The 15,155-nt window shown below is 44.2% G+C and overlaps 2 protein-coding genes and 1 long non-coding RNA gene across 5 annotated transcripts; 1 reads left to right on the forward strand and 2 right to left on the reverse strand.

Moving 5' to 3' along the window:
• Positions 1-2,563: 2,563 nt before the first annotated feature.
• LOC108952343 (uncharacterized) lies at positions 2,564-4,413 on the reverse strand. 2 transcript variants are annotated; one of them, XR_001977155.2, is made up of 4 exons: positions 4,257-4,413; positions 3,818-4,104; positions 2,799-3,275; positions 2,564-2,689 (listed from the first exon to the last, which is right to left on the reverse strand). It is a non-coding gene; the product is annotated as an uncharacterized LOC108952343 (long non-coding RNA). The 2 variants fall into 2 exon arrangements; XR_001977154.2 differs by having other exon boundaries at positions 2,564-3,275; positions 4,257-4,411.
• An 846-nt stretch (positions 4,414-5,259) lies between these two features.
• LOC103978795 (U-box domain-containing protein 30-like) lies at positions 5,260-7,666 on the forward strand. The gene has a single exon (XM_009394726.3). The coding sequence runs from the start codon at positions 5,635-5,637 to the stop codon at positions 6,985-6,987; it is 1,353 nt and encodes a 450-aa protein (XP_009393001.2). The 5' UTR covers positions 5,260-5,634; the 3' UTR covers positions 6,988-7,666.
• LOC103978796 (ACT domain-containing protein ACR3) lies at positions 7,633-10,396 on the reverse strand. 2 transcript variants are annotated; one of them, XM_018822688.2, is made up of 8 exons: positions 10,145-10,396; positions 9,960-10,078; positions 9,812-9,857; positions 9,427-9,541; positions 9,270-9,337; positions 8,467-9,195; positions 8,277-8,381; positions 7,633-8,203 (listed from the first exon to the last, which is right to left on the reverse strand). In XM_018822688.2, exons 2-8 carry the CDS (start codon positions 10,028-10,030, stop codon positions 7,787-7,789), a joined length of 1,551 nt encoding a protein of 516 aa, XP_018678233.2. In that variant the 5' UTR covers positions 10,031-10,078; positions 10,145-10,396; the 3' UTR covers positions 7,633-7,786. The 2 variants fall into 2 exon arrangements, with proteins under 2 accessions (XP_018678233.2, XP_064996719.1); XM_065140647.1 differs by having other exon boundaries at positions 9,960-10,396.
• Positions 10,397-15,155: the final 4,759 nt, after the last annotated feature.

Below are 15,155 nucleotides of genomic sequence, written 5' to 3' on the forward strand. Positions count from 1 at the left end.
ACTTGTCAAAAGAAAGATAAGAGATATGTCTACAACTGATCGACATAACTTCACGTTAAGGAATCATGTGATAACCCACATCAATCATTAAACTCCTTTTATCTTTTAACTTAAATCATTTTTTTAACCTATACTGTAGCGACTAAGGCAGAAAAAAAGAAATGTGATAGTTGGGAGCATAGAAACAAAACAAGAAAATCTATTTTCTTATGATTATTAAGCGGATTTTTTAAGTAAGAGATTTTGAAATTTATATGTTTATTATTTTTATAGTAAATCTATTTCTCTGATTTATTTCATGATTTTTTTTTAATTCATGTTGGAAAGATATTTTACATAAATCTTAATGTTCTATGCGATTATGATTTCCGTTTAATTTTTTCGCCACGTGTTACAACTCCTCGTATTTGTTTGTATGCAAATTTTTTTATTCCATCAGCGGTCGGAACGAAATCTATTCTGTGCTCGGCAACTGCTTTCGCAACCAACAAAAACAAAAACAAAAACAAAAACAAAAGAAAAGGGGGTTGCAGACGAAACACATGCTATTAAAAAACAGTTGAATTTGAACTTATCGTGAAGAGGGAGTGAGTGAGACTTACACGTCTCCATTCTCCTCGTCACTCGTGTCACCTCTTCCTCTGTCCCTGTGCTCCACTTGGGTTCCACACACAGCCCTGATATATATGCTTCTTATTTTGATTTAGAAATAAGAAGAAAACATAATCAATAAGAGACAAGAAATATAATTAATTTTTTGATCAATTATTTATTATGAACAATGTTTATTAAGTCAATCGATGCATCCATTATGAATTCTAGATCGAAAAAATCATTTGAATTGTTTGATAAGTTTGTTAAGAAAATTGAACAGCAAAATATAGTTCATGTGATAATAAAAAATGAAAAACAATTATGTTCAGCCAGTATAATTTTATTATAAGTAAAAATATCCCAAGACTCCATACACACATTATATTAATCTTTTGTTTGAGAATATTAAAAATATTAGAGAAGATAATCTTTGATATAGGTTTTATATATACTCAGTATTTTAAACATGATAAAATGATTCATCAATAACAAAGAATTAATGAGATAATGTATCATATGATTTATCACTTCATTGACATTACAAAATATTCATAAGCAAACACACAATCTTATAAATATATTTACGTTAGAGAAACGTGTTACAAGTAAATGAACAAAGAATCCAAACGATAAGAGAGCAAGTGATATCATCTTAATGTCATTATTTTGAAATCATATGATTTATATACTGAAAGTAATGAGCTTTTTTGTTAGAATTCTTCTATTCATAGATAACGAGAAAAAGCAACGAGATATATCTATAAGATTATAGATAGAGCTCAAGAAATAATTCAAAAATCTTTTAATAAAAATAAAAATATATAAAAATTTATCTCTTCAATCATTAATAGAGGATGGACTGTTAACTTCTTCATCATCTATCACATATAATAGAATACTATTTAAACTTCAAATTCTTTTATAAGAATCCTCAACTGATTTGATATAGAAGCTATACGAGTGTATTGCCTACTAAGTCCCTATGTATTTGTAATTTTATATAATTAATATATGTAAGTTCTTAAGGTATATTATTATTAATAATTGAACTCAAATTTATAAATGAGTGGTGGAGATTTTTTTGGAAGTAATACATTAGTTATAAAAATTCTAAGTTTAACTTACCATCGTAAGTTATGAGTGAAATTAGAATTTTTCAAGAATATAAATATCTAAGAATATTTTAATTTTAGCTAATTTATTTTTTTAGATATTAATGTAACTAAATAGATCTTCACATATAAAGAAAAAAAATCGATTATATGACCTTCTGCACATCAAGTATAATCAAATACTAAATGCTCTTTTATAATTTACAAGACAATATTGACCCGATTTCATTGGATGATTTAAATAAATGAATGACTAATCGGAGAAACAAATATAAATTTTAAAAAATACGAGATATAATCTTACTTTTTATGATGATTATTTGACACAGAAAAATATAAGTAAAAACTTTAGACATCGAAGAAATAAACATATACATGAGAACAAATACAAAAGCTTTAAGCTCGTTACCCATAATTATGAAAGATAACAAAATTTATTATGGGGAAGAAAAGGATATTCTGACAAGACTGAAGATGATGGACTAGATTTTTTATATTAATTTTATTTTATTTTATTTTATCATTTTTGTAATAAGATATGAACAATATAATTTTACACTTTAAATAAATACAACTTTTGATGAGTTATTTTAGTTTTAATTTATTTTATTAATCATGATACATAATTTATAAATCAAAAGCACCTTTTTGACAACTCTGACTTAGAACAACTAATACTCAGCTCAAGTTCAAAAATTAAATAATGAAAAAAGTGTCAATTATATTTAAACTTTATCTTATGTAAGGAGAGGTTAACACGTGTATTTAATCATATTACAAATAAATAAATAAATAAATAAATAAATAAATAAATCAAATCCACTGATGTGCTAATGCCCCAAAAACACATTGGTACATTGTCCAAATAGGCCATATTTATCAGAGTTGAGTTTGTGAATCAGATCATCAGGTTTGGTTTTGTCACAATAATTTAATAGGATCCACAATCCACAATTTTCTTCTCGATCACAAACAGGAACAATCTAGGAAGAAAAAGCTAATGGAGGTGTAAGGTGAGAAAAAAGTATACTAGTAATAGCTATGAAAATTTGACAATACATTTATCCAAAGCTCCAAAACATCACAGGCTACCTTCGGTGGTTGACCATACATTGTGGCCGAATGGTGACAGAAGCCTTCTCCCCTGTTCTCATGGCTTTGACAATCTTTGTAAGTGCTGGATACAAATTGCCCTGGATGATGTGCAACTTGTTAGCTTTGGTCTTAAAATAAAACATCATGAACAAAAATTAATTTTCTACTTGTAAATAAATACTCTGTTTAATGCAAAACTCAGAACCATCATTTAGGAGTTTCTGCTGCAGTTGCTCCATCAAGTTAAGAGTGTCAGATGAGACAATGCTTGACTGTACACTTTGGAAAATGAACCAGTTAGAATATTGGAAAAATACATATATTATTTAATGGCAAACCAATAGACTTTTAGAAAGCTAGATAAAACTTTCTTTAACTATTCCACCATCGTTGCAAATGTCCATTACTGTCAGCCATGGTATCAGTTCCACCTCAAAGTTCAGAGCAGCATCAGAAATGCCTTGAACAGCAGTCCTGAAGGAACATGGCAGTGTAAAGAGTGTCAATTCTCATTTCTTGATCCAAGGCAAACCAATGTTGATGATGTAAGCAGAAGAACAATAAATTTCACTAATTAACAGTACTTTCAGGAGAATAGATTTGCAATACTGAAAACTTTTTCCTCTAATTGAGATAAATTTCCTTCGACTAAATGTTCAGTTATCCATTCCCATAATTCTTTCAGCTTTATTGCAGTATTATATGGACTTGTGTTTGTACTCGATCATTGATTTTTGAGAATGAGACAGCTTATTATATACCAACATACTTGTTGACATTGTTTTTGACGCGAACTGAGCAAAAACACGAACGTTGCGTACAACCCGAAAGCCATTTCCTAAAAGGCAGAATCAAGAAACCCTAAAGGAAACCCAGAAACTCCAAACGAATTGACGGTCCGGAAACCCAGAAAACAGCTAAAGAATCATCTCATGACAATAATCCACGAAAAGACGAACAAAGAAACCCCAAAGGTCGACGAGCCTTGAAAAGAAGACACGGGACTGCGATCCTACCACTGGCAGCACTGAAAGCCGGAGGTTTCCCTGGGTCCCGACTAAAATCGAACTTGCTTCCGCCCAGCAATCGACCCTCGAAATGAACTGCCGATCGAAATATCCAAGAAAAGGGGAAACCACAGCAAAAGATCATCGACGGTGAGGCGTCCGCGTTCTGTCGCCGAGGAACTTCTACTTGAGGCCGGCGCTGCCGCTCTCCCTCTCTTTTCCGACGCGAAGCTACGGGAAGGACTCATTACCTCGCCGGGCTTGTCCCATCCCCTCGACCAACGGCTGCGATGCTCCTAAAGAAATTTATATTATCCGAATAAATAATAAATAAATAAATTTAATCAATTAGTTGACGACTGTTATTTAATTCGTAGAATTAGCATAATATATAAATTAGAAGTATAATATAAGCGTAGACGCAGAAAGGGCCCTTTTCGCCGCTCACCTTTGTTCATGGTGCAGCTGCCGCCGGTGACGCCAGTGAAGGCCATGGATTGACCTTCTTCCATCAGCTGTAGCAAGCATGGCATGTTGAGAGTTACATTAAGTCTCTTCTTGTCTTCTTCTTTCGTCGTCACCTGTGGGCGGGTGTGTGGGAAACAATGCAATCTGATCTCCATGTGCGAGACCCATGGAAAGCAGTGCCACCCTCTTCTCCTCTGCGGAGACTGAGGTCATGGTCAATGCCCTCCTCCTCCTCCGCCTCCTCCTCCTCCACCTCTCTGGCTTCCCAAGTCTGACACAAACACGTGACACGGGTACTGCGGGACTCGTCCGAGCTCACGAGACGCTCTCCATGGGGACTGCTGGTGCTTTGAAACGTGTGCAGAATCAAGGCAAGCTTGTCGAGGGTTGGTCGACCGAGACTTTATAGTCTCTGCCACGGCCGAACGTGGCAGAGCTCCGACGGTGATGTGTCGACCTGCCACTGGCTGCCGGATCGCAGATGCAACGCAACAAAGTACAGTCAAAAGTAAATGGCAGATGCTCATCTGAGAACTTCTGAAACAGTAGACACAGCCACTAAACACCGAAGGCTTCTTCTTTAATCCCTCTGTCGCGAAGAAGAAGAAGATGTGGCAATAATAATAGTGACCGTCCTTTGTGCGCTATTTTAGTCCAAAGTTCAACTTGAAGATGTTATGTATTATATAAAATGATTTATATTAATTCTATTAACATAATTTTAGATAATTCACTTGATACTGTCAGTCACACAGTGGCAATCCATTAATTCCTCAGATTTTTAAGGGTAAAATTGACATTTCGAAGAATCGTTCGAGCGAATACGGCGACGATCGATGACGCGAATTCACGTGCGGTGAGCGGGTGGACACGTTGCCGCGGCCACCGGCTGTGTCTCACTCCTCGAGAGGAGAAGAGCGGGTGAGGTTTCGCGTAGATCTCCTCCCGCTTGCTCTTTTTTGATCTCCCCATTTTACCCCCTGATCTGGGCCTTTGCTCGCGTATGATTTCGCCTTTTTCTAAGCTCTGGTGATGGCAGCGTGTGTGTGTGTGTGAGAGAGAGAGAGAGAGAGAGAGAGACAGGACGGGGGGGCCTTCGGGTTTCAGAGCAGGGGCGGAGATCGATCATAACTCCATTATGCTGGTCATGATGATGGGTTGCTTCCTTTTGACCGGCGCCACCGAAGCCTCCTCCAGAGGACAGCGCCCAAATCCGCCTGAATCAGAAGCTCTCAACTCCGGTCCTATGCTCTCATCCCGCGTCCGACTCTAACCTCCTCTTCCCCCTGTTTCCTCTCTTTTCTCGCTTAAAGATCGAATCTTGGGATCTAAAGTTGGGTTCTTTGAGGCTCCGAACGATGCCACAGTTCCAGCAGCACGCTTCATGGAGGCTGGAGGGCGGTGGGCAGGTCATAGATCTGGAGACCGCCGTCAAAGACGGGATCTTGGGCGGCGGAGGCCTCCCGACGGGGAAGGACGGGACCTTGGGGGCCGCCGCTGAGAAGCTCGATCTCAAGAAGACGATCGAGGAGCTCGACTCGGCGGCGGAGGATGTGCCCTCGGTGTTCATCTGCCCCATCTCCCTCGAGCCCATGGTGGATCCCGTCACGCTCTGCACCGGCCAGACCTACGAGCGCGGCAACATCCTCAAGTGGTTATCCCTGGGGCACCTCACCTGCCCCACCACAATGCAGGAGCTGTGGGACGACGCCGTCACCCCCAACCGAACCCTCCACCAGCTGATCAGCGCCTGGTTCTCGCAGCGTTACCTCCTAGTGAAGAAGCGGTCCGAGGACGTCCAGGGCCGCGCCGCCGAGCTCGTCCAGAGCCTGAAGAAGGTCAAGGGGCAGGCCAGAGTCGAGGCCCTCAAGGAGCTCCAGAAGATGGTCGTGGCCCATCCCTCCCTCAGGAACGCCCTGGCTGACTCCGGTGGCGTGGCACTGCTTTCTTCTCTCCTCGGCCCGTTCACCTCCCACGCCGTTGGCTCCGAGGTGATTGCCATCCTCGTCAATCTTAGCTTAGATTCAGATACAAAGGCAAGTCTGATGCAACCGGCAAGAATCTCACTCGTAGTAGACATGCTGAATGAAGGCACCATCGACACTAAGATCAATTGCACGAGGTACATCGAGATGCTGATGGCGGAGAAGAGTTTCCGGTGCGAGTTCATGTTGAGTTTGAGTCTTCTGGTAGCGCTGTTGAGATTGGCGAAGGACAAGCGACACCCGAACGGCATTGCGGCGGCGCTTAGCTTGCTGGAAGCGATCTGCTCTCACGAGCAAGTCCGGAGCTCGCTGGTGAGCGTCGGAGCAGTGACGCAGCTCGTGGAGCTACTGCCGAACCTGAGTCCCGAGGGCTCGGTACCAGCATTGCACATCTTGGATGATCTCTCGACGATACCTGAAGGCCTGTCGGCTCTGAAAGATTGCCCTCAAACCATTCCCAACACGGTGAGGCTTCTAATGAGAGCATCCGAAGCTGGTGATCAGTACGCATTGTCTATATTGTGGGCTGTCTGTAAGCTTGCTCCCGACGAATGTGCATCGCTTGCGGTGGAGGCGGGGTTGCCTGCAAATCTATTGCTTGTCATCCAGAGCGGTTGCAATCCGGAGCTGAAGCAACGGGCTGCCGAGCTGTTGAAGCTCTGCAGTCTCAATTACACGACCACCCTATTCATTTCAAAGTGTAAGCTAACCAGGACGATCCAGTGACAGAGTACACGGCTGAAGATTCTGTGCAGCTTGCATTGCGAGTTGAGATTGAGATACAATCTCGTCTCTGGTGTATAGTATTGATGATACTTGCAATCCTCATCAATCATAAATGAAGAAGCATCTGAATGCGGATGATTACCGGCGAAGAGCGAAACCGGCACGGATTTTGATCCACTGCTTGTTGTTTACCGAATGGAAAGCCCAGAGTGGTCTTGTTGGCCATTGGCCAACGCAGTCACGGACATATATGCCATTTCCTCTGCTTTCAAGGTATCTGCTGACGAGACCAAAAAGCCATGACTGGGGATTGAGAGGCGTGGGCTGGCTTGAGACGGCATATTCCATCACATTCCGCAGGAAGAAGCTGATTCGTGTGGCCTCGGTGGACCTTCAGGCCCTGCAGGCCATTGAAAGATTGTGCAGTTGGAGCCTGTGTGTTGGTAGTACAAGGAAGGAGGCGACCAAATGGAATGAGGATGCGAGAACAGCAGGATTTGCATCTGCATTCGGCCGTGTGGCCCGTGACACTGTCCTGCACTGCTCGCTTTGGCTCCATGTAAGGAGCCATTCTTGCAATGCAGTCGACATTATAATATATTGTCAGTGAAAGTGAACTTGCAAGTGACTATGAAAGAATCCAAATGATCTTAATATGTTCCTTCCCGATTTTAAACTACTATTTATTTAATTTGGTCTGACGAACATTAGTAATACACATTTCTATATTCTCGCAATGTGTGAAGAAAGATGCCATATCTGCGGCCGCTGCTTCTTCCGGGAATAGAAATCGTAATATTCATGATCTGATGGATCCGAAGTTGCTCGAGAGCCGCTCGATGTGAGCCCACAGGAGGCTTCCGAGAGAGCTTCCGAGGGAGGTCATGCTTCTGCTTCTACTGCCACCAGCCGACGACGACGTCAGTCTGCTGCTGCTGCCGTTGTTGCTGCTTTTGGCGGAGCTCCATTCTCGCGTGGCGTCGTTGCTCACCTCCACTGTGACGCTGTCCCCCATCTCCTGCCTCACCGCGTTCACCCTCTTCGGATCCACGTCGCCGCCGCCCGAAGCGTCCGTCACGTAGAACGTTCCCACCGCCCTCTCCCCGCGCGCCGCGCATTCCGCCCTCGTCAACGATAGGCTATTCTCCCTGAGCACCCTCGTGACGTCCGACAGCAGGCCCGGCCGGTCCCTTGCGCTCACGTCAAGCCTCAGCCCCTGCAATCATTGGATTTGTCAATTGTTGGGGACAGGAACGTTTGCATTTGCAGACGAAGAGAATCGAGCTCACATGGGAGACTCTCCGCTCCACGGCGGCCACCAAGCACCGGCTGACCTTCTGCCTGTCCCTCTCCGAATCCAGAGTGCAACCGTCCATGTGTCGGATGTAGTATTCCTGCAACGAGGAGTCAAAGGACGCCATGAGGAAGATAACACCACGTATAGCAACACACAAGCAGTGGATGACGGAGGAGCCCGACCTGCACGGCGAGCGGTCCGTGCGACCCGACGGCGGCGTGGAACACCACGTACTGCATGTCGGTCAGCGTGCACACCGTGTCGAAGAGGAGCTTAGGGCGGTCCCTGCTCTGTATGTTGACCACCGAGTACCCTCGCTTCTTCCAGCTGTCGATGGATGCCCGTGTCTTTATCACCGCCGATGACGCCGACGAAGACGACGACGACGACGGAGATGACAAGAACAGTACGTTGCCCCTCCTGGCCTCGAGGTTGGCGTCCGCGAAGTGGTCGCCGTTCACAGGAGGCGGCGGGGGGCCGGCCTCGTAGTCCCCGTCCTCGTACATCAGCTGGTGCAGCCGCCTCTCCGTGTGCACGCGGCCGGGCGTCGGCCCCGACACCTTCACCCGCCGCCGCTCGCCGGGCCCATGGTGCGCTTCGACCACACTGTCGACCTGCTGCTCGATATGGGCCAGCCAGTCGGCGTCGGCGATGGGCGTGCGCGCGGGTTCGTCGGTGACGTAGAGGATGACGGCGGCGCGTGAGTTATGCGTCCAGGCCTGGGCGCAGGCCACATGACAGTGGAGCTCGGCGAGGACGGCGGCGATCTCGGAGAGGAGGCCAGGCCGGTCCGTGGCCGTGATCTCGATGGCGGGGTACCCGGAGGCCAGCTGCCCCGGGCCCAACAGCTTCCCGAGGCAGGTCCTCACCTCGACCGTGCTCCGGGTTCCCTTCCATCCGCTCACCAGCGACTGCTTCCATCACCAAAGCAAAGGATATCAAGAGACAGATGAGTCGAAGAAAAGGAGGAGGCAGTTTTGCTTACCTGTTGGATGTAGCGGAGGGTGGTGGGATCCGTTAGTTTGTTACCGAGCTGGTCCGCAACGTGAAACACTGCCACGTAAGGCGTGTGCTTAGTTATCGTCTGTTAAATTCATTTCTCCTCCTCCTCTCTTAAAAATGGATATGGGAAGGGAACAAACCATCCATGAGCCAGCCACCGTCGGACGAGATGTAGGACTTGGAGATGACGAGGTCGAGGTCGGTGAGGAGCTGAACCATCTCCAGAAGGATCCCGTGCCTGTTGGCGCTATCCACCTGCGACGCAAAGCAGCCATCGTCATCGTCGTTGTCAGCCAGCGAAAGCAAGCAAACAAATTGTAGCCGCTCCTTTCCGTTTGGGGCCGGCTCACGCGGCCCCCAATCTTGCCCTGCGGCTTCGCACCGCCCACCGCAACAACGGCGGTTCTGGCGTCAAAATGGTTTTTGGTTGGATCACCACTACAATCTCATGTTATTGCACTCCTTTTTCTCTCTTATCTACTCGACATCGATGGCAGGAAAGTGAGAGAAGGGCGATGCAGAGACCTTGACGAGCGTGCAATCCTCACATGTCTCGTTGTCGATGCAAACGCTGCGACGATCACAAATTTAGTCGAAAAACAGAAATTTTGCTGAAGAATTACAACCAGACAAGACGAGGAGGAGGAAGATGAGAAGAAGAAGGGAACAATACCGAGGGTTGATCCTCTCGACGAAGGAATCGTAGTCCGGGTCGAAGTACGGCTCGCTTCCTCTGCCTTCCATGGCTCGCGATAAAGTGGCTTCACAACCACCCCGCACTAACCAGATTACCTAACCAAAAAAGAGACGAAGATTGAAGAAGGAAAAGACGGCGAAAAGTGAGTCCGCGAATCGTACCTTCCCTTCTTCGCCGGGCGGATCGAGGCGCCAGAGTTTGGGAAAACAGAGGAGGAAACAGAACAGGGACGAAAACCGACGAGGAGACCAACTCAGAACAAGCTCTTACTTCCCTCGAAGAATTCCACTCGAAAGCTTTTATGTATATTCTATCAACACATGTAGATCGATGGAAAGAGTAGGCGGTGGAGCGAAAGAGGAGGAGGAGGAGGAAAGGGAGATGAAGAGAGAGAGGGAGGAGGGAGACAGGAAGAGATGAGGAGGGAAAGCTAAGAAAGGAGCGGACTCTGGCGGCATCCGCCCACGTCTGCAGGCCTCAAGCGTCACGTGTCGAACCGGCGCGGCGAGTGGATCCCGCGGCTCGCGCGATCGCGGCTGCTCGCTGGCGACACCCTCGGACACGTGCTATTTGACGAGGCAAGTCCACCACGCCACCGTGCGAACAGCGCTCGGCGTCGATCGTGGCAAACCTTCAACCGCGTGGCTGTCGAATCAAAAGGATCAACGGACGGTATCACGCGGGTATACTATTCGTGAGTGTACGAGAACAGGCGTTTCTGCTCGGGAATGAAAAGAACAACAAGCGGCAATCCCCAAAACACTCTCTTTGGTGGGCCTCACGTTTCGGGCCAGCCATAAAATCCCACGTAGGATGACACGGTAGTTGGTCGATAATGGAATTGACCGGAGTATAATTTTGGAAATATTAGATCGGATCGACGCGGAGACTTCGATTCGATTTTGACTCATACGCAAAACACTCTATTAATATTTCTATTGTGTTTTAAATATTACTAAACTATATTTTATATAGATGGGAAGAATTAATAATTAATATAAAAGAAAATTTGATTGATAAACATGAGAACTCCTGTGTTGTCCATATACTCTCCTCCTGTCCCAGAGAGAGAGAGAGAGGCCCACCCAGCACAAGGTAGCTGTCGGTCCAGTATTAGTGTAAGGGTGAACACGGTTCGGTTCAAATTGAGACCGAATCATACCGTTCGATTTTGGTCTCTAAAATTGAATCAAACTCTCGACCAATCTAAGGTAGTCTTAGGTCGGCTCAAGGTGAAATCTGACTTCTCGATAGGTTTTTGCACCAAGGCTTGTATCGGAAGGAGTTTCCCAATCTAACATATCTGACGCTTGAGTTAGTTTGGAGATTATATGGAATACGTCAAAGGTTAACTTTTATACTTGACTGACTAAAATAATCTTTTGTAACAGTCTCAATATCTCTCCCTCAACCGTTTTGCCCACGAGGGTGACAAACGGGAGATATAAATTAGAACGATCTTTGTTAGACTGTTGTTCATGGAGATCGATAAGATTAGCCAAAATGACCTCCCGTTGACTGTTGTTCACGGGAGCCGACAAACCATAACCACCCTCACGTTATTGCCTAGAAGAGAATGATTCGATCCTTTTCTTTCTTGTTAGCGCCTTGGGATGATTAGTTGACCAACGAGGGTTGATTGTTAAAATATTTTTTAATCAAAAGTCGATTTGGTTTCAGTGCTCCGTTGCAGATTTGTGCTGCATAATTCCCACGGAGATGTGGAAGATTTGTGCTGCCAAGGCATTTCAAAGAGTTGCAGAGAGACACGAGAATGGATGGATCATGTTGAGTCAGACCGAGATATCTGAATAACCTTCTCAACAAGCATGTTAGGTTACTGTAAAGTTGGTTCTTGGGTGGAGAAGGCAACACCAGCTTGTGCTTCTGCTGCAAAGACAACGACAGGCATGCCTTCTTCCAAAGCAAGCATAGACAAAATGGACTGCTGCCGTGCGTGCTCGACAAAGATTCGGCTGCAAGCATTGGCACGGCGACTTGGTTTGGTGGCCCAGCCATGGGTGGCATCAACTATTAGCTGCTGCTGCACTATCTCATCACCGTTCGCAGATGGACCGAACTATATGGATGCACAGCCATTACCATGCAAGTGGAGCCTTTTCAGCAGTGGGTGTGACTGATTGACCGACGGCTGGAGTCCACGGCTCTGCATCCTTCATCATGGGAGCAGAGGATAAAGATAGACGAAAGAGGAAAGGGAGGAAAAGAAGAGAGAAATCCTCCCATCTGCATGGCCATACTGCATCGTGGTTAGAAGGATCTGCACTTAGTGAAAAGCCAACCACTCTATAAAGTTGAGTTGACTATTATCACAATTATAAGCTGTAATGAAGTGAAATCAACCAATCAGTCAATGTTGGAGATGTGAACTGCCATGGCCATTGAGCTGGAATGGTATTTAATTCATCTTTTTTAGACCTAGTGGAGGTTAAGCACTCAGTTCTTTGTCCAACATTTCTCCTCAATTTATCATCCTAGAGAACCTCCATCAGTCAATACATTTTTTTAAGCAACGAATCTTTGTTTGACTCGAAAATATAGATGTCATTTAATAGGCTCTTCTTGGTGGATGTTTCGTCAACCTGCAGCCCAAGGGGAACCTGCACAGTGATCCATGTCCCTGATTAAGACATGGTTAGATTATTGCTTTTAGTAGCACGAAGTTTCATTGTTGACTTAAACCCATTGTGTTCTGAGCCATGTTTGAATTCCCTTGAGATCTGATGTACCTCCAAATTAATGAGTTTGACTCTTAGATCAGCGAGCCAAAGAGACAAAGAACATCATTTGAAGGTCATCCATCCCATCAAATATCATCGATTTGAAGAAGAAGAAGATTGCGAACAGAGATCATGCAGGATAAATTCCGCGCATTTTATTCCAAAACATTCATCAGTTCCTTCTCATATACATGTAACCAAAAACCCAAGGAGTCCCAAGAGGACAAGACAAGGCCACAGAGGTAGGATTCAGCATAAGATCCTTGCAACAAGTAATCCATGGGTTGCAGGGCTGTTCCTGCTCTTATCAGTGCTTCTTCCCTTGGGTGTAGATGTAGTCTGTGTGAGCCGCAAGCGTCCTCCTCATCAGGCACTCCTCCTTGCCAACCCCTCCACACTCCTCATCCATTTTCTCGAAACTGTCCTCTTCTACACCCTGTCGTCAAACGCACTGTATCAGATACAAGAATGAACCAAAGAAGACATGATTTCTGCAGCATACCTCCGTTTGGGTACTTGTTGGATCTGCTGGCGCATGCCGAGCTGCTTCGCCGAGGGAGACGAAGAGGAGAAGAGATATCACAAAGAAGGTGGTTGACTTAGACATGGCAGCTATCCTTTGGAGCTTGGAGAGAGAGAGAAACAGAGGATGGTTTGGTGGCCAAAGATGTAATGAGGTGGGATGAAGGAAGGGGGAGTGGAGAGGCTTTAAGTAGAGGCTCAAAGATGAATATGATGCATACTTTCCATGTTTGGGACCTCCTTTTTTTTAATGTTGGATCAAAACAGGAGCAAAGTCTTCCTCGTGATTATAGTGTGGATAGTCGAAGGGGGTTTGCCGACTTCGAGTTGCGAATTCATTTACATCTCCTCTCTCTCTCTCTCTCTCTCTCTCGGTGTGAACGAGGTTGGTGAACGCCACGCTTTTCTCTCGGTTAGTCGTTCTTCTCTTTGGAAGATTGGAGATTCCAAAGCTAATGATTTGAACATACGCCCCTTTCCGATGGAAGAATGGAGACACTGACAATGATCTCACCCCACGCTTTTCATTCTGACATGGACCAGTTGCTGCTCTCTGTTCATATGGACATCTTCCTATGGATATGTCACTCCCACGCAAGGCTGACTCACTCAGAATCTCCTTTTCCAATTCAGATTCAGACACAAGTGATTCAAGAATCAAGACTTTGTTGCCAATTTGGTCTGTCGTTCTCTCTTTCTTCTCGGGTGATCGAATGGAGTTCGACGACCAGCCACGATTGATGAGCGTTGGGAAAAAGGCTCCGTTGAAGTTCCGAGGCTTTGTTGCAGAGACGGCAAGGGAGCTCTCATTAATGGAAGGCCAAACTGCTTTTTTTGGGAGGGGCGGTTGTGGTGGTGGCGACGGAAACCTGCAACCAATCTCTGACAGCCGAGCTTTGTCCATGCAAGATGACGACGCCGACGCTGAGATAGGGGTGGTGCTGATCCACTCGACGTGGACTTCATCGCAACACGAAGCTACACGGCTGTGCCGTTGTCCGCGTCAGGTCCCACCATATTATTTGTATATCATATTAGTTAATTAAATCATTAAATCCCAAACATATGTTTTTAACATTAATATAATTTATTATAGGCTTATCATGATTTGATATATGAAATCCAATTGCTTATCGAACGGTCAATGTCAACGTTTGATAAAAAAATCTTTTAACATATCACATCAAAAGAATATCTAAAGGTGTAATCGCTCGTTAAATCGATGATTATAAGAAATGATATTAATAAAATAATTATTCTTCTTAAACATTTTTTCGTTCGATATTTATTAACATAGTTATAAACTCTAACACCTGACTCATATATTGTTAGAGAGATTTTATTAGATAAAACCCCAATATAACCTTTTATAACAAGTAAGATATAAGCATCTTTCGCTCTCAAATAGTATCATGAGTCGAATTAATAATCAAATTTGATCATAAATATTGATTACAACCATAAATACATTTTGTGATAATTAGGATTGAGTAACAAAAAATTTAAAGTTTTCCAATTTGATCAAAAATATATATATAATAAATAAAATTTTATAGAAAAGAAATCTGAAATTACGTTAGATAGTGACATAAATCAAATTTCCCTCTCATAAAGGAACATGTTGAAAATGTGTCAAGATATGATGTGAAGAAGATCTTTTTGCTTTATATGGAAGACTTGTCAAACATCAATTTACACGTTGAATACGTAAATATTATTTATATAAAAATATAAAAGAAGGAAAGGGAAAGAAACAGAGAACGTTCCTTAAACATGAATTGGTCAACTTTGTGAACCATACATATCCAAACATGACTCTGATTTCTTTTAATCTCTCTAAGCTATTCCTAACATTCCATATTTCATCTCCTTCTCAACTAAAATACTATATTTTATTATATAATTTATC

The sequence above is a fragment of the Musa acuminata genome, chromosome BXJ3-3 (genome assembly GCF_036884655.1).
Source record: "Musa acuminata AAA Group cultivar baxijiao chromosome BXJ3-3, Cavendish_Baxijiao_AAA, whole genome shotgun sequence".
In the NCBI taxonomy this organism is placed as follows: Eukaryota; Viridiplantae; Streptophyta; class Magnoliopsida; order Zingiberales; family Musaceae; genus Musa; species Musa acuminata.